Below are 19,816 nucleotides of genomic sequence, written 5' to 3' on the forward strand. Positions count from 1 at the left end.
GGTAGGGATGAATGTTAAAATGTGTACTGCTATTTTACAACACAAGCTCTATGAGTTTCATACCTGTTTCTAATATTGAGACTTACCAGACTTTGCATCATGAAATCACTTTGTCATTTTTTTTGTCACTGAAGTTTGGAACATTTGCCGATGCTAATAGCTCATGGAAATGAGTAACACAGTTTTCTTGTTCATTGGGTTCAAGAGAAGAGGTTACGCACCTTGAACAGGCTATAAACATCAGCTTCTCTTTGATACCAGGGAGCTACCCTGGAAGGCTGATTTTTCCCTTGTTTAAGATCCGGAGGGGGCAAGCAAGGATAAGGTTCAAAATCTTCCATGCGATAGTGAAATCCTTCTACTATTAAATCAAGCCAATAGGTTAAAGAAGCAGTGTATACCTAGGGACAAAAAATGGCTGCAATGAATAATAATACAACTACCGTGTTCCTCCAACAATACAGCCCCTCGCAATAGGAAGACCCAGCATGTTTTCTAGGCATAAGGAGAAATTAAGCCCCTCCCCCCAAATTTAGGCCTAGTTTAAAACATGAGAAATTGGGGGGAGGAACAGGCCGTTAGGAGCACCCCGCGGGCAGCTACGCCTTGCCACCAGCCACTCCTAACGGCTGATCATGGCAGAGCGCGGAGAGCTCCCTATCCCCAAGCGCCTTTGCTGCCGACCCGGGTATGGTGCTGGGTGCAGACCGGGTTAGCGGGCGGGTGGCGGTGGGGCACTTTGCATTGTGCCTGCTGCTGTTGCTTTCCCTTCTACCTGTGCACTGCCACATTTGGAGTGCTGCATATTCTTCCACCGGCAGCGCTTCAGCGGCTTCTTGGGCGGGGGAAGCTGTAGCTTCCACAGTTCCAGAGAGGCGCGAGCGCTGTCTCCAACAGCAGCAGCGGTGAGACAGACACCGCTGCCGACGAGAACCGCCTGCCCTCCTGTAGGAGCATCACTTTGATTGACAGCAGCTGCATCAACAAGGTCCTGCAAGTTGGTGAGTCTTTTGGGGTTGGGTGGGTGGAAGCGGCGGCAGGAGGGTGATGCCATCGTTTCTCTCCCCCCCACGCCTCGCTTTGCTTTCCACCCCAGAGCTTCAGGTCATGGTGTTGTCCTTTGGGGGGAATCCTCTGATGAATCCTCCTTTAGAGTTCTCCCAAAGGATCCACCCCAAAGGAGTATTCACCCCCTTACATGCACTCCCCTCCTTTGGGGTGAATCCTCTGATGAGTCCTCCTTTGGGGGAGAACCCAAAGGAGGATTCATCAGAGGATTCACCTCAAAGGAGGGGAGTGCATTTAAGGGGGTTGTTAGGAATGTAAGTAACCTAACAGCTATTTGGGATGGAAATATATAAACCAGGGTAGACATTTTAATACTGTCTCTTTAAGAGCATACTAAAAACTGCAATTGGGTGTGGTTACTCAAACGGCCATAAGATGGAGCCAGAAACCTGGGTTGTCTGAGTTTTAGTCTGAGTCTCAGAAGAGAGTGTGAGTAAGTCTCTGTTTCCTTCTGTTGGAAAGTATTGCCATTCTTCCATTTTTCCTAATCGACTGCTATTTCTGGATTTGATGTAAGTCTGATACTGAACTGTTTTTGACACTGGAATTTGTTATTGGATTATCCCTAGATTGAAAAACTGACTGTGAATGACTTTTGGACTGCTTATCTTGAACTTTGCTTAAACTTTCTGGAAGTAAAAACCTACATTTACTGTACAGTGTATCTGTGTACTGTGTGTGTATTATTCAAACACTTCTCTCAAATACATCTCCCTGTATGCGCTCATTCTCCTAACAGGGAATTACCTCAATAGAGGTGAATCCTCCTTTAGGGTGGATCTTTTGGGAGAATCCTCTGAGAAGCTTGGTGCTAAGGGTCTGTAGGATGATTCCCTTTCTCTTCTGTTTGGATTGGAAGGTTTGCCTCTGTTCGAAGGGCAAAGTGGATAGATGGTTCCCTTGTTAAAACTACCGGGAGGGGTGGGGAGGAAGCTGCCCGGCCAGTCTGTATTCTTAGGGAACTGACGGAGGGAATGAGAGTAAAGAAAACTTAAAGAGGGGGGGAAAGGTCCACAGTGGGGTTTTGTGTGACTGGAGCAAGAGGAGAGCGCCTGACCATACAAAGGACAAGACCATGACCCAAAGCTCTGGGGCAGGAAGCAAAGCGAGGCGTGGGGGGGAGAGAAACGATGGCATCACCCTCCTGCCGCCGCTTCCACCCACCCAACCCTGAAAGACTCACCGACTTGCAGGACCTTGTCGACGCAGCTGCCGTCAATCAAAGTGATGCCCCTACGGGAGGGCAGGCGATTCTCGTCGGCAGCAGGGTCTGTCTCACCACTGCTACTGTTGTTGGAGATGGCGCTGGCGAGAGAGGCGCCAGCGCCGGCGTGAACCATGGAAGCTACAGCTTCCCTGCCCGAGAAGCCGCTGAAACACTGCCAGTGGAGGAATGTGCAGCACTCCAAACGCAGCAGCGCATGGGCAGAAGGGAAAGTAACATTGGCAGGCGCGATACAAAGTGCCCCACCGCCACCGAGGCTGACATCCACGCCACCGCCACCACCTGCCCGCTGACCCAGCCTGCACCCAGCACCTTACCCGGGTCTGCAGCAAAGGCGCTTGGCGGGGATAGGGAGCTCTCCATGCTCCACCATGATCGGCCGTTAGGAGCAGCTGGTGGCGAGGCGTAGTTGCCCATGGGGCGCTCTAGGTGAGGGTGCGGGGGGAGGGAGAAATTAAGTCACCCCCGAAAAGACAACCTAGCCGTTTTTGGGGGAGTCAAAAGAAAATAAGGCCTGGCCTTATTTTCTGAGAAACACGGTATATTCAGTAGTAATAAAGTAGAATCATATAGAGTTAGTGTAAAGAATTTTTATACTCTACTAGAGTATAGTATACTTTATGTATCCTAATAAAATCATAATCTTAAAAAAAGTTTAAGTACTCAGATACTATAAAACACATTAATCAAGATTATTTTGCAGTGATATTGCTATTTTTTTAAATGGAGCAAACAGATAAATTATGAAATCCATCATCTACCAGCCATAAAAGATAACAAGTTAGTAACAGAGCATGAGGAAAAAAAGTATAACTTATCCTTTAGAAGGACATTTTTCCTTACTGTTAATGGTGTCAGAGTTAAGTTCCTCTTCAAGAGGACACTCTTGTCCACAGCCTGGACAGAGCAGAATGCACCAGGGGCAGCTTCTATCTGCAGATTGACCTTTGACCCTGGAAGCTCTTCCTCTGATGAGAACCCCAACTTCACCTTTGATGAAGAAAGAAGAGAGGGAGATTTTTATTACAAGGGAGATCCATGTTGACAGTGGAGAGTAGACTAAAGAAAGTATACTATAGAAACATGAACAATCATGGGGAAGGAAAAAAAAGATCATAAATATTGGACACGATAACCGTGTTCAATGTTGCCTATGGTTCCCAGAAGGAAGTCTGTATCTACTAACAAGCATATAGACACTCTATCTGATCCCTTACAGCAGGGGTCTTCAAACTTGACAGCTTGAAGACCTGTGGACTTCAACTCCCAGAATTCCTCCTCCAGTCATGTTAGCTCAGGAATTCTGGGAGTTGAAGTCCACAAGTTTTAAACTTGCCAAGTTTGAAGACCCTTGCCTTACAAGTTTCCTGTAGTTTCCAACTTCATTTAAAATAACTGCATTTTAATTTGGAAGCTGGAATTCTGCCAAGTAAAAAGCTAGGCTTTACTATCTAGCCGTATATTTTAGAAGATAAAATAATGGGTGAATGAAACCAAGTTCAAAGTGGTTGGGGACAAAAAAAAAACAATAAATTAGGAAGATAGAATTGCCTTGATGGAAGGAAGCAAGATGATTGTTTTACTGTTTTCATTGGGTTTGTTTCTGAGCTGCCTGTGATATACTATATTTCTAAGGTAAAAGTTGTGGATAACAAGCACATGTTATCACTCCCGTTTTCTCTCCTACCTACTTCACTTTATGCACAATGAGGAAAGTATAATGGGGACAAATGGCAGCACACATGCTTTAATATCCTATGACTTTGTGTGATGTGTGAGTGCACATTCTTTGCTCTGCCCCTCTTACTTTCTCACAAACCTTATGTTCGAAGCACATGTTTATTGTGAACACATCAACATCAGCTGCCACTTCACCATCAGCGAAAACTGCAAACAACAAAAGCTTGGCAGAGGGTGCCAGCTTAGAGCTGGGAGTCAGGATAAGAGAGAAGGTGCCTTTGAGTGCTGGTCAGGGGGAGGAAAGGGTAGTGGAAAAAGAAAGCCAAAGAAAGAAAAATTATGTCTGCACTATGACATTCATAATTATGTACTACTATTCAAGGAAATAAAAGTTTATAAAACTTCTCACCCTCTGCTTTGTTAGTGTAACCAATTTCTTGCCAATTCTGAAGAGTTTCCAAATAAATCTGAGTCTATTTCAAGATAAATCTAATGAAGTCCATTTAGTCCATCTGTCAAAATTATGGCAATTCATCTTAATCTTGCAAACCACTACTGAGCCCAGGCTGTAGCAGAGTGATCTCTAACCTTTGCGGCTTAGTGGCCCAACAGTTGCGAATAGGTCACAGCCCAGTAGTGGTCTGCGGCCCAGAGATTGGGGATCCCTGTTGTAGCAGTTTAAAAAGCAAATGCTCTGGAATATATGTTCTATCTGTATCATCATCATTATGATGAACTAGCTTAGTCTGTATATTTTCAGAAATATATTTAGTTTCTAAAAGTGAAAAAAAATATGTGCATGATTATTATAGAACAAATCAAATCTAAGTTATAAATTTAGTGTTATATCTAAACAGGCTATGCGTTTTTAATATTAATGTAATATAATATTAATGTTACACTAACATTAAAGATGCATGTCATATTATATTATCTTAATGCTTATTATAACACTTAACCCAATTTTACAATTTGTCACAAAGTGCAAGGTTTGGATTTGGAACTTTTTTCCAAATCCAATTATAAAAAGAAAGACAGAGGTGAAACAGTCTGCAGTTCTTTTTCTCTAAAACTGGATGTAACTTAGATATGTATACTTTAAAAAGTATATATAAAAAGTTTTTGTAGGTAACAAGACATCAGCTATAAAACTTATGTTGTCAAAGCAACAATATAACTGAAGGCTGCTTCCAAAGATACTTTTATGGAGCTATAAGCAGCCTTATTCACAGAATTTTATATAAATTTATTTTGCTGCTTTCTCTATTAGCTTTCCTCCCTTTTCTCAATAACTCTTTCACAATTTTCTTTATAGAAAAGACTGAACAAAAATCTGAATAATCGCATAATGCATTTTGATCAGAAGTTACCTTCTGTGGCAATATCAGAAGCTGAATTAAGTATATGTTTCTATGTTTTTTTCAAACTGAATATACAAAGAAAATATGTTTTCTTCTGACTTCAAGATTGGTGAAAATGTGTTGTCCTACTCAGCAAACTGTGGAATTTCATCTAACACTGCTCTCTCCTCAAATAGCACTCCAATAATTTTGGGAGAATCCCTTTTCCCGTTATTAATGGGAAAGTTTAAGAGCCAGTTTGGTTTAGTGGTTAAAGCCTAGAAAGCAGGAGGCCATAAATTCAAGTTTTACCTTAGCCATGAAAGCCAACCGGGTGACTTTGGGCCAGTTACATTCTCTTAGCCCAACTAATCTCACAGGGCTGTTGTAGGGAAAATAGAAAGAGGAAAGTGTGCCTTGAGTTATTTATAAAAATGATAAAGGTGGGATGCAAATAAATAATAATTACTGGGGAAAGTTTGTGAAGGGGACAAACATTGAAAAATCCAGAGTATTTCCTACAAATCGATATCACAATTTATATAGGCTCATTTGCTTCACATGATTATTCCTGTATATATTCCATTTGAGATGCTGTCTAGATTTAGCTTTGTGAAATGAAAACAAAATAAATTAAACCTGAAATAAACACTAACTAGATAGAACAGGATTTTGTATAACAGAAATGGACTTTAGGTGCATTGCAACAACATAATTGTACACTTACTCTCATCCTGGCCAACAGGCACTTGCTTCTGTCCACTGGAAACAATCTTTCCTTTTGATACAAGCTAAAAGACGTACTAAATTATTACCTATACAAAACTCTGCACACAGAAAGAAAATGACATGCAATGATTTAGGATAGAAGGAACAGCATCAAAGATGTTGTTATAGAAGACCTGTAACAAGAGGAAAGGAATAACCCTGTATTTTTTTTAAATAACATATTACATAACTGAAGCTACAAGTTTTTTCTTCTGAAAATTTAAATAACTCCAGGTATGAATTCTCCCTTATGATTTTCCTCTGAAAGTCTTCACAGAGAAGCTCCCCATGTACTGCGAGTTTGTTACAGTTACTGCTGTAATGTTGTAATGTGACTTCATACAGTGCGCCATGCCATCAACATAAGATACAGAAATGTCATTATCTCAGGAAACAATTTTCAATTTAGTTCTTATGTCTTACTCTCTCATCCTACTTAGTTTAGAATTTCCCTTTTCTTTCTTCTTTTCAGGAATTGCCTGTATTAGTATTTTATTTCTCCCTTTTTATTTTTGTTGTTTTCTATTATTTTCTCATAGACATCTGTTAACCTTTCCACAGTTATATGCTCACCAAGTAATAAAAATCTATATGGTCAGCCTCAGGGCCCAGCTCTTTCTGGTCAAGGATATAATCTACCAATACTTCCTGATCCTTTCCACAGGGCAGCTCCTCTTCAACATGCTGAATCTCAAGGAAACTGTTACTCTCTGAGTAGAAGGGCTTCAGCCACTTATAATCTTCAAAGTCTGACATCCGAGCAATCTGTTCTTCAGTTTTATTCCCAATTGTGTATGTTGCCTATAAGGAAAAGGCACCACAACAATGGGAATTATCAGTGTTCAAGCATATTTTAGAGTGATGTTTAGGATGGTTCGACAAGAGAAAACTAGACGGTTAATATGTCAAAATAGGTCAACGCTATAAAGTTAAACCAATTTTCAAACATATTTAACAGTGGTAGGATTCAAATTTTTTTTTACTACCAGTTCTGTGGGCGTGGCTTGGTGGGCGTGGCGGGGGAAGGATACTGTAACATCTCCAGTCAGAGGTGGTATTTGCTGGTTCTCCGAACTACTCAAAATTTCCGCTACCAGTTCTCTAGAACTGGTCAGAACCTGCTGAATACTACCTCTGATATTTAAGATATTTCAATTACAGAGAGTCCTTGGTTAGCAAGCATAATTGGGAGTCTCAATTTGGTTACCAAAAGACATGGTCATTAACCATGACACAAGATTTTACCTTAGCTTTCCTTTCCTCCCACTTGCTTGCCTTTTGTAATGCTCACCCCAGTGCTGGGATAATTAGCAAGGAAATTAAAGTTTGTATTTACATTTATTGGAAAGAAAGACATTACAAGCAGGCACACAATGGGAAATATATTTTGAAAGAAATGAGCTGGCCCCAGCAAGCCCCACTCTTTGTTTCGAAGGCAAACAAAAAACCAAAGATGTGAAACTGATTAATCTTGTCAGTTACAGGCAGCAACTATCAGCTGGCTAATTAAAGTCAGATAGCTGAGCTTCTTAATTTAGTGTCAGCAAAACACTGCAAACTCAGCTTGTCTGGGAGGCATGGAGGAAAAAAAATATGTCAGGCACAAGCCACTGTACATTTATTTGACTGTAATGGCATACACATGACAGAGAGAAGGAGATGCTATGAAGGTCATAAATGTGGGCACAGTTGCAGTTTTCATTACCACTGTAACTTTGAAAAGTCACTGCCTGAAGTAGTCGCTAAGCATTATTTACAAGTACTAAGAAGCCCAACTGTGACAATATTTAGACCCATAAAAGAGTGCATACATTGGCTAAGATGTCCCCTTATTTTCTAAAAAAAGTTGAAGAAAGTCTAATGTTGTCAAAATTGAACTCATTTCCTCACAAGGGTTAGACACATATGTCTTGCCCAACCTGAATAATTCACACTTTATTTAACTACTGCATGCCCCACACACGTTTTAATTACAATCTAACTATTGCAACTTCAGAATTTAAATCTTTTCATCCATTTTTGTTGTATTTGATATTGGGAGTATGAACATTTTCATGCCAGTGGAATAACTAAACTACAATGTTAACATGGGACTAGACACTGTGATGCTTGGCAAAATCCCTATTTATTTGTGTCAACTCGCCTTTATAGAAACCATGGTGTTGTTCCAGGCAGTTGTATTCAGAGAGAAGTAGGCAATACCATTCTCATCTGTGATATATGTAATGTGGGTCAGCACATCATCAACATCAACAATGAGATAGATAGTGTAGTTTTGGACTGGTGAATCATCGACTGAAACTTTAATCTGTAAGAATAAATATGCAATAACTTAGGTGTGTGAACTATTTATTCATACAATAAATATGCAAATCAGAATTCATTTCTACCCATTCTTAAGGACTGAACCAGGGCAATGCATTCCTTCATTTACATCAAGGGTCTTCAAACTTGGCAAGTTTGACTTGTGGACTTCAACTCCCAGAATTCCTCCTCCAGTCATGTTAGCTCAGGAATTCTGGGAGTTGAAGTCCACAAGTCTTAATGCTGTCAAGTTTGAAGACCCCTGATTTGCAGGGGTTGAAAAGGTCTTTAGACCATCAAGTCCCACCCCACTCAGTGCAGGAATCTGCCTTAAAGCATCCCTGGCACAGTTGTCTGGTTTCTTATAAAACACATCTGATGGAAATTGCTTTCATATTGAACTATTACTGTTTCTAATATTTAGTCAGAACCTGGCTTCTTACAGCTTGAATCCATTATTCTTGACTTGCGATAAGAATGGGTCTTAAAATGTTACTGTCAGCTACCTAAAAAGTGTTTTCAATCTTCCCTCAGTCTTTTCAAGTCTAAACAGGTTCAGCTCCTTCATGGGGCATAGTTTATAGCTCTCTTATTATTTGACTCTCTTCCCCTTTAACTGTTTGAAAACTACAGTGACCAGAATAGGCCAAAGAATAAAACGGAACCATTATTCTTTCTATTATTTGAAACTACAATTCCACTGATGTTGTTAAAAATGCACTTATTCATATTAATTCATAATTCTTCAATATTTGTTTTCAACATTACTCTCTCCAAATGCCTATCACCATATCAATTAAACATACCTAATAATTCCATTATTCAATTTCCTTCCTGTTTTCATTTTATTTTTTAAATAAAAAATTCTCATTTGGCAAGCAGTGTGGTTTCAGGTTTCACATCACAATACAAACATGACCATAGTTACCTATTCATATTATTTGTTTAATTTCATATTGCATCATCCTTATCATTTATTAAATATTAAGCTTATCTTATTCAATCCCAATTCATGTTCCCATATCTTGTTTTACAATGTTATCTTTATTCAATTCCAAATCCTATTATATCTCCTTCCATTTTTCTTAGTATATTCTCATATCTTATTTTACAATGTTATCTAAGATTCTCATCTTTCTATTGTCATTTCTCATATTATTATTATTTTTTTCTGTCACATTTGTCATTTTATCAATCATTTTATCAATCATTTTATCAATAATTGTCCCCTCTAGTTAGTAATTCGAGCTAACCACCTTCATTCTTCCTTAATATCAATCTCCCTATCTAGTATAAAACACAAATATATATATATATATTTCTCAGATTCTGCATTATATTTTCTCTATAAATCATCTATACATTACATAATATTATTTTCAATATATTCTTATACATCACAACATATTACCTTGCGGAATCCCCTTCCTTATCCCTTATTTTTTCACCCATTATCTCTCATTCTTTGGACAATGTACCTTCTTTTCATCCTTGTTTGTTTCCTGTTCCTCTTTATTTTCTGGTCCTTTCTCTTAATTCCCTTTTTTCCCATTCTAGTTCCCCTCCTTTTCTCCTTCCAGTTATTAAACTTTTCTCTCTCCCTCTTTTGATTTTTCTTTTGCACTTCCTTTTTCTGTTTTTTCCCTCTCTCTTTAACCATTTTCCAAACCATTCTCCCTTTTATCATCCCATCAGACCACACATTTTTAATTCTAATTCCTCCCCCCCCCCCGCTTAAATAATTGTTGTTTGTTTTGTCCTTCTTAAGTTGGCTTATTCTTTATAGAACTCCTCCCCCTCTGGTTTATTGTTTTCTTGTGTATGCTGAGTCACCATTTCCAATTTCTGTAGTACATAATTACACATTTCAAGTTTAATTTTCATCATGTCCCTTGTATCTTGCATGTCCGATCGTATGTCTTGTAAGTCCAGTCTTATATCAACAAGTAGCTCCTCCATTATATCTTCTCTCTTCCTTAATAGCTGAAATCCTCTTCTTCAATAGATATATTCAATCCCAGAGTCCAATATATTATTTCAGCCAATATCTTTTGGGTTTATTTTCAACAATTCATGCTCTTGAGTCTTAATTCCGGGTCTTCTAATTGGCCCTTTCCCAACTGTTTCCCAAATTACTGGGTTATTCTATGACAATATTAAAGTTCCTTTTATTTTCTTTTAAGTTCCAAAGTCCAAACTCTCAAAAAGACCAGACACTCTTTTTAGAACGTACTAAAGTTTTCCTGTATCATCAGGTGGCGCTCTTGAGTCTTTTAACTTTCTTTAGTATCAGGACAATCAATTTCAAGAGTGTGCTCTCTGAGCTTATTTGTTTTCTTCCAGACATTTCATTAGCCAAACTAGGCAACAATATCACTGCCAGTTACATCATTGAGAGTTAACGCTGAAAACAATTACTGATGATACTACCTATTTTCGCTAATGAAACATCTACAAGAAAACAAACAAGCTCAGAGTACCTCATTTCAACCCTGAACTACAAATATTCTATTAGTTCCAAAAGTTTTTTCCAATCCTTTGCTAATACTGTATTTTTGTTTTTTTAGTGAAGAACTTTGCCTTTATCTCTTTTAAATTTCGTTCTGTTTGTTTTTAGCCCATTGATCTAACTCAGGGGTGTCAAACTCACCTTGTAACGGCAGCATCACATGACATATTGGGACTTTTCCCCCCCCTCACTAAACTGGACGTGGCATGGCCAGCGTGTGATGCATCCGGCCCGTGGGCCAGGAGTTTGACAGACCTGCTCTAACCTATCAATATAAGTTGAGGGGTGTTCTCATTATTAGTTATGTTGCCTAATGTGATATCACTGGCCAATTTAATAAGCATTACCCCCATTTCTTCATTTAAGTCATTATCTAAAATCTCAAAGGATGAAACCTTATGACACTTCATTCAATAACATTTCCCAGTTGGATGAGAATCATGATTAGAATTATTTATGTGCAGTTTTCAAGCAAGCTAAGTATCCAGTTAATTGGCTGCTTCACAACAGAGTGGGGGCAGTTCCACCCCATTTCAGCAACTACTGCATGAGGAGAGACTTTTTTGATGCTGGGAGATGTTGTACTAGAAAGACTCAAGCCACCTCCTTCTCCTCTTCTTCTTTTGACACATGTTAACAGCAAGAAAAGAAACAGCAGAGAAGCAGCAAAGAACAGCTCCTTTTCTGCCCCTTTTTTTCTGCTCCACAAAGCAATCACTTCATGAAATTAGAGAACCAACAGCAGAAGAGCTGTGGGATCTTCTAAATGGCATCAACAAAGGTTCTCCATTCCTGCCTGCCACCTCATATTGACTGATGCAGATAGAAGCCCTGTCTGCTTTGTTGCCAGTGCAGAGTTGAGATAAGATAGCACTTTTACAGCCAGCAGTTTTCACACAGAAAAGGAACACTTCAGCTACCACACAGCTACCAGACAGAACAGGAACACTTCAGTGGTGCTGTTCAGAATTGTCTTAGTTTTACAGACAAGAATTTCATTTATTCATCCACTAACTTGTAGCATTTAGCATTTACTCTTAAGTTCCAAGTGGCAATGTTAATAAGTCCTCATTAAACTGAAAAAGTTGATTTAGTTGGGTTGTTACCTTTCCAGAGTAAGGGAAACCTTGCTTATAGAAAGGATTGAGTTCTTCAAATGCCAAATTCACTTCATTGGTAGCAATAGGAACGCTGTCCATATTTGTAGCCTCCAGTCCTATATGGAGTGAAGATATGAAATATTTCAGAAAAACATGATGGGATAATTACATTCTGGAAACAGATAAAACTCAGCATGAAAAAGTACCGGTAAAGAACTAACTAAATGTCCATGTGTGCTAAAGTCTGAATATGGATGAAGTAGAGATACTTAATAGAGGGGCTTCTAAAGGGGAGTTTTATTATACAATTATCTTGCCTTACTCATAACGTTTCATAAAGGGCATAGCTGGAATTCTGATCTTTCTATTAATACTTCTATTTTCTTTTTCATTTCTACCAACATATGTCACAGTTAAATAAGAAAGAACAGCTGCAGAAGTTCTTCTAAATGGTAAGTATTAGGAGCATTTCTTTCTGGAAGCAAAACTATATTTACATGTCATTTTCCTGCCCCCACTCCAATTATTTTATTAAACTACTATTCATTGCCACAACATTTTCACCATTAACATTTTAAGGTTGGCTTTGGGTTTTGGAAAGTTCAATCACAAGCCAAACAGCAACAACCTTTGGAGGAGTGATCTCCAACAGGATTTGGCATGGGGAAATGGTGTTGAGTTCCAATTGTAAACATCCAGTTTTGCTCTTGACTGTCCATGCCACAGCCTCCACTTACAGACAAAATAAAAGAAAATCATGGAACTACAAGTGATACAGTAAAGCTTAGTATATTTTGATCCTAATGTTGCTTCTTGCATAGAAATTGTTTTTATTTTTTGTGCTTGCAGGAAGGCACATAGGTTTGATTTTTTTGTTTGTCAAAAACAGATCATGTCAAACAAATCTTATTTCATTCTTTAACAAAGTAATTAAATTAGTGGACCACCAAAATGCTGTGGGTATAATATATTTGGACTTCAGCAAGGCATTTGACAAAGTAGACCACAACCTACTTCTTGGTAAGCTAGAACAATGTAGGATAGATAGCATCACCATCAGATGGATTCACAAGTAGCTGACAAACCACACTCAATGTGTAGTCCTTAATGGAACTACATTTACTTGGAGGGAAGTAAGTAGTGGGGTACCCCAAGTTTCTGCCTTAGGCACAGTACTTTTCAATATCTTCATAAGCAATTTAGATGAGGGAAACTCATCAAATTTACAGATGACACCAAGCTGGCAGGAATACCCAACATCCGAAAAGATTGGGTAAGTATCCAAATGGATCTCGACAGACTTGAACAACCTATCTAACAAGTGAAATTCAATGGTGAGAAAAACCATATGTACAGGCATAGATTAGATGAAAGTTTGCTCATTAACAGTAACTGTGAGAGGGATCTTGCAGTCGTAGTGGACAATCCCTTAAATATGAGCCAGCAGTGTGTGGCAGCCATCAAAAAAGTAAATGCAATCTGCATTAACAGAGTGTTACAATCAAGATCACCTGAAATGTTAGTATCACTTTATAAGGCCCTGGTAAGACCACATTTGGAGTACTGCATCCAGTTTTGGTTACATCATTACAAAAATTATGGATTATAGATTTGAGGTTGGACTAGAAGACCTCCAAGGTCCCTTCTAACTCTATTATTCTGATGTCTGTTAAAAGGGAAAATTCAGACCCTTGGAATATGGTGGTTACAGTGGTTATCACATTTGCACCCAGAGTTGTTTTAAGATGGGCAACCACAGAAATCTTTAAAATAAATAAATAGTGGTATTTCCTTTTTGTTATATCCCACGAGGGATTTGCATGGACAAATATACATGTGATGGCTAAAAACTCAGAAACAAAGCAAAAATGAATTTTAGAACAACACCGAGCATTGCATTTCCTTGTACCTGTTCCTTCCTCCTTCAGAATTGCAGATAATTCTATCAGGTTCTCGTAGCCTTTTCCAAACAGATTAATGTCAATCCCATTAATAATAAAAGTGGCACAACCATTTTTGTCTGTCTTCAGTTATAAAAACAAAAGAGGAATAATGATTAGCACAGCTGTAACCCTAATTCATTAGACAGGTGAATTGTGATTTTTTTTGTCATATCAGTTACTCAGAACTGCTTAGATATTCTTTGAACTACAATGCTGTTGTTGTACCATTAGTATACATTGAATTGCCCAGCAGCATTGTGCGAACAAAAATGTTTCAGTATCTGATCTATCTTTGACACACACATTCCTTTTCAAACTTATGCCAACCATATAAGCACACCAAAGGCTAAGTGTAGGCTCAAATGGAACAGTAAGACAATCTAATAGCAATATATACTGCTACCTAGTGCTTCACAGCAGGAGTCCCCAACTCCAGGCCATGGCCCATTTGGAATGAGGCTATGCAAATAGTGGGTAAGCACACATGCACGCATAGCTCCAATTATCAGCCATACGGAACCATCCCCTCTCTCCCACCCACCCCCCACTGGTCCACAAAGCTGGAAAGGTTGGGGACTGCTGATTTACAGCTTTCTCTAATTGGTTTACAGATTCAGCATATTGCCCCAACAATCTAGGTCTTCATTTTACCCACTTCGGAAGGATGGAAGGCCAAGTCAACCTTGAGCCGATCAGGATCAAATGGCTGGCAGTCGGTAGAACTAGCCTGCAATACTGCACTAGCAAGTCTTTTTAGAAATACAGATAGTCCTCGACTTACGACTTAGTTGAGCCCCAAATTTCTGTTGCTAAGCGAAATAGTTAACTGAATTTTGCCCCATTTTATGACCTTTCCTACATTTTGTTAAGTTGTTAAGTTAGTAACACTGTTGTTAAGTGAAGCTGGCTTCCCCACTGACTTTGTCAGAAGGCTGCAAAAGGTGATCACATGACCTTGGGGCATTACAACAATCATAAATATGAGTCAGTTGCCAAAAGTCTACATTTTGATCACATGACCATAGGGATGCTGCAACAATTGTAAGTGTGAAAAGCAGTCATGCACCCCTTTTTTCAATGCAATTTTAACTTTGGCCACTAAATGAACTGTTGTAAATAGAGGACTACCTGTAGTCACCCTCGAAGAAGAATTAATATAAAGTTTTTCAGTGAAATGCATAATCTGACTTTATCCAATACTATAAAACAATGTCAAAATAGATAAAAATGACATGTCAATTCATACACTTTCTAACTATACAAGCGAGTGGAGAATAAGTGCAGATTTGCCATTTTAGGCAACATATATAATATCTTGGTGGAAGATCTTACAGTTTTGCAAAATGGTACTTTGTATTTCGAGCTATTAAGAAAGCAATAAAAAATAAAAGTGGATATTATAGTGCTTCTCTCTAAATATTTTATATGACTAAACTTGCAATGCTGTATTACATTCTGTTCAGCACCCTTCACTGCAGAGTTAGAAAGGAAAAGTACAGTTAGTTTGGTCAAGAGACTTGAAGAATTTTCAGATAAACCAGATTTCTATTCTTTAAGTTTTTTACCTTAAAAAAGGAAGTATAGAAGGGAAAAGGACATTATCAAAACATATAACATTATTTATAAATGAAGCTAGTAAGATATCCCAAGTCAAATAAAAAAACAATAATTTTTGTTATGTTTATGGAGCATACTTAAAGTCTAGAATTTGCTACCACAAAACATAATCCAGCCATCCTTCAATCATTATAGAGAGTTTAGGTTTAGGGAGAGTATGACTATAGGTACCAGTATAGTTAAAAAGGTGAATAGCACCAAAAAGCAAAAGAATGAGTTAGTGTTAGCGTTAATCCTTCTAATGTTCTGACAAACATATTTATTATGTTCAACTCTATCTTCAGGGGCCTTAACCCTTTACATCTCTCAAAATCCTAGGGGATCCTGAGTATCTTACTTCTAGCTAATGGACAATAATGTTTAGGTTTACAAAATGGTCTCTTGATCAGAGACGTCAACTTTCATAGAACAGTGTGAGAGTCCTTAGGGTAAAACTAGGCTCTGGTTGTGTTGGTGGCATACTGGTCAAAATACAGTAAAACTGATCATTAGCAAGAAATGATGTATAGATACAACTAAGGCTGGTAGACTAATATGTACCATTTCCATCTGACTAAAAAGCTTGATGTGAACATTCTAGTTGACTAAAGCTATGACAGAAGGTGGACATCAATATCAGTGTGTCCATTTGGCAATGTCAATGAGATATGAAAGATTGTGAATGTTAAAAGAAATAGTAAACATCATGATTTAATAAATTAAATGAAAAAAGTATTCATGTTGTATGTTTATATACCTAAAAAAGGAAAAGGATGTCATCAATATGAATAAAGGTGTCTTGTGTTTATGGAATGGAGTTGATAAAACATGCAAAGAAATCAAGATACAGATTTAATTATAAGTGAAACAGCTAAAATGTATGTTAGAAAGTATGAACTGGTGTCATCTAGGTTTTATGAGTGCATATGAAAATAGGAATGCATTGGTTGGTAATTAAGGCATTTATGCTCCATTGAAAAATGATAAATTAAAGTGCTGAGTAGCAGAAAACAAAAAAAAAATCAGATTAGCTTTGGGACCAATCAAACAATATTTTGAATGAATATGATTCAGGGGGAAATTTCCATTTTAGAACACATTATTGGGTGGTAGGAATTAAACAAAGAAAACAATAAATGACTGAGCCATTTGAAAACTCAAGAATGAATGAAAGTAGCATTTACAGGTAGGCCTTATTTAGCAGTTGCTTTGTTTAGTGACCATTCATAGTTACGATTGGGATGAAAAAGTAACTTAACAACCAATTTTCACATTTACAATCTTTGCAGGCCTATAAAGTAAAGGAAAGCTGAAGTAAGATTATAAGGACAGTCATTGTTTCACTTACTAACCACTTCACAATGACTGAGTTGTTGGTCCAAACTTTAGTTGTAAACAAAGACTACCGGGAGTTTGTATCTTCTAAATGTTTACTTCAAATGCATGGTTTAAGCATAGGTCTATGCATACATATAAAATAGGGATGAATTAAGAAGTTATTATTATTCATAATGAAAAATTGTGAGAGTTAGAGAAGGATATAAGGTAAGAGGTTTGAATGTGGGAGAGAAAGAAATGTGTGGAATTTTGCTAATAAGAAATATGAGAAGAAATGTTAAGTGAAAGAGACTGTAAGTGAGGAAAAATAGGAGAATCATTTGCAAAATAAATCAGAGCTATGAAAAATATATTTCAGAGTCACTGCTTTGAGATGGATGGCTATACAAATTGAATGAATGAACAGTAAATGGAAATAATATAACCAAAAAAGAATTAAGATTAATAGAAGCAGATAAAATAAGAGAAATCTTGATGGAAAAGAAATTTGAAAACCGTTAAAAAGGATTCATTGTCAGATTTTATTTCATTTTCTCTTATCTCTGGTTTTAATTTCTTTCGTTCGTTTCATTTTACTCTTTTTCAGTATTTTGCACGTTAGAGTAGAGTAAATAGAGTAGGAATAGAGTAAATGAGTCACAGGTTTTCAACTTTCAAGTTATTCTATTAGTTATTTTTTTATATAATTCACTCTCATGTATACATTTGCATTTTTATGTGCTTGACTGTGTAGGTGTATTAACTTCCGATGGAGAAGGCATACAAATCTAACAATATATATTTTGAAGAAAAAAATGGCCTCTAAAGAAGACTTTTTCTGAAAAACAATGATTTTCTAATAAATATCTTGCCTCAATATTAGCAAGCTTTCCTCTTTTTTTCTTATTCAATGTACGCTAATCCCAAAGATTATAAAACATACTAAGTAAACCTCCATGTTGGCCTACTGGCCCTCTCTATGTAGCTCTCTTCCTTTCCACACGCTGTCTTTGTCTTTGGGGATTAAGGGTAACCTTCAGTCTGTAAACCAAAGAAAGAAGTAATTTATCCAAACCTCCCTTTGTGCAAAGACAACCACAAAGACTTACCCACTCTCCGTATTCTTTTACAATCTTAGGCACAGTTATGTTTGTAACTGTTTCAAAAGCTTCTGATGGTTCCCTTGTCAAGGTGATAGACACATTACCTTGAACAGGTTTTCCATATGTGTACCTGCGAGAAACAAATGGAAGAATGGAAGAAATATGCTTGAGGGTTAAGTAATGTTTTTGTGCTGCATCAGGGGAAATCCTGAATGTATCGGGAACTAAACTGTAACCACTCCCTCAAATTAACTCAGCTGACCCTGGTGAGTCTATGTATACTCAAACCCAGACTAATTCTGGTGGTTTTCTGGAAGTCCAGAAGAAAACTCATGTTCTGCCCTATCGTGAAGGAGCCTTCAATGGACAGGTCAAAGCACAATATTATGTTTTTAATTTTAAAAGTTTGAAAGACATGAGAGAAAATGCCTATCTGCAAATGATGGGCCATCTTTGTAAATGCAGTGCCACAAACATCTGACATGGAAGAAAGTCTGAAGCTTTAAAAAAACAAGAACCAAAAATATTTGGTAGCTTAATAATTTATGAGAATAAGAGCAATTTTCCACATTAGATTGGCACAAGCTATATGGCCCTTCTTCAATTAAGGAGCATGAAACAAACATATAACATCTTCAAATTAGTGTAAATTTAAATAAAAATACATTCTTTTGATTTCTGCTTTCTAAAGATGTAGGAAGAACTGTAGATAGAAGATAGAAACAGTGACATTATAAACACACCCTGTACAGGGGGGAGGAGAGGGAGGGAGAGGGAGGGAGAGAATGACATAATGGCAATGCAATAAAATGGAAATCCCTGTTACAGGCTCTTGGTTGAAAAAGGTTGAAATCACCATCTGTAACACATTTACAGGAGAGGAAGGCAAATATTTTGAACCATGGTTATGAGGGTTCAAAATGATGCTTGCCATTTAGTAGCCAAAGATAACATCAACTAGTAAGAAAGTTGATAAAACTACTTCCTAACCTATTTTACCTTACTACTTCAGGTTACATTTCAAAAGTGTCCATGTAACCCAGAGGCATTCTTGCTCACAAAGATAATATTAAAGCCTGATGTCTTGCTTTATAGGGGAAGAGAAAGATTAGTTTACTTTCAGGTTTTACTTACTTTCCACAGACACTAAGCTGAAATACTTCTAAAATAGGAATCAGTGATGGGTACTTGAAGAAAATTTCAAACTTAGGCAACTCTGCAACATCCAATAAACCAGAGAAGAAAGGAAATGGAAAATTTAGTTCATATAAAGAGGAATCAACCACGTACAACCACAATCATGGTCTAGAGTTAGTACAAATCCCATCATGAAAGTTTAGGGATTTTAAGCTTAGGAAAAAGAGACAACATGATAAAAATATGAAGTTGTCTCTGTTTCTAAATGTCCTAGAAGTCAAGATGGATAAACAGAAATATATCCTATCCAGCAGCATTGACTTATAGAATTCACCATTACATAAATGTCAGTATGGGTACCTTTAAACAGGAATTAGACATATTCAAAAGTCTATTTTTTTCTGAACAACAGAGACAGCTTATTTGATGCCTATGAAACCAGAAGAGAGAACTTAGTCTTTAGGGCCTTCTTAGGTTAACATATTTTAAATATATTTTCCCTAAGATCTTTGTGCATTGCAGATCAAAGAAGATTGCCTTTGGAATTTGTTTACTTTTAACGGCTCCATCTGCTCTCCAGAGCTCTTAGGACATGATCACATGCTACATATCCAAGAGAAATCTATCTCAGCAATTAGTAGACCTTGCCTTGTAAAGATGACAATTAAGAGGCAAATTATACATGGCATTAATTGTCTAAAATACAAATAATGTATTTATTTAAAT

The 19,816-nt window shown here is 37.5% G+C and overlaps 1 protein-coding gene across 2 annotated transcripts in view; it reads right to left on the reverse strand.

The window, feature by feature from the left end:
- LOC113417218 (alpha-2-macroglobulin-like protein 1) overlaps positions 1-19,816 on the reverse strand; it is a 91,804-nt gene that overhangs the window by 52,780 nt on the left and 19,208 nt on the right. For both annotated transcript variants that reach the window (XM_026675496.2, XM_087957150.1), the window contains 10 exons: positions 19,088-19,169; positions 17,960-18,083; positions 13,904-14,018; positions 12,001-12,110; positions 8,225-8,389; positions 6,655-6,882; positions 6,041-6,104; positions 4,113-4,258; positions 3,137-3,283; positions 222-401 (listed from right to left, as the gene is read on the reverse strand). In XM_026675496.2, coding sequence (XP_026531281.2) covers positions 222-401; positions 3,137-3,283; positions 4,113-4,258; positions 6,041-6,104; positions 6,655-6,882; positions 8,225-8,389; positions 12,001-12,110; positions 13,904-14,018; positions 17,960-18,083; positions 19,088-19,169 — 1,361 coding nt within the window. The remainder of the gene's footprint in view (positions 1-221; positions 402-3,136; positions 3,284-4,112; positions 4,259-6,040; positions 6,105-6,654; positions 6,883-8,224; positions 8,390-12,000; positions 12,111-13,903; positions 14,019-17,959; positions 18,084-19,087; positions 19,170-19,816) is intronic.

This window comes from Notechis scutatus, chromosome 2 (genome assembly GCF_049901735.1).
Source record: "Notechis scutatus isolate UNSWTSFEM ecotype Mainland chromosome 2, rNotScu1.2, whole genome shotgun sequence".
In the NCBI taxonomy this organism is placed as follows: domain Eukaryota; kingdom Metazoa; phylum Chordata; class Lepidosauria; order Squamata; family Elapidae; genus Notechis; species Notechis scutatus.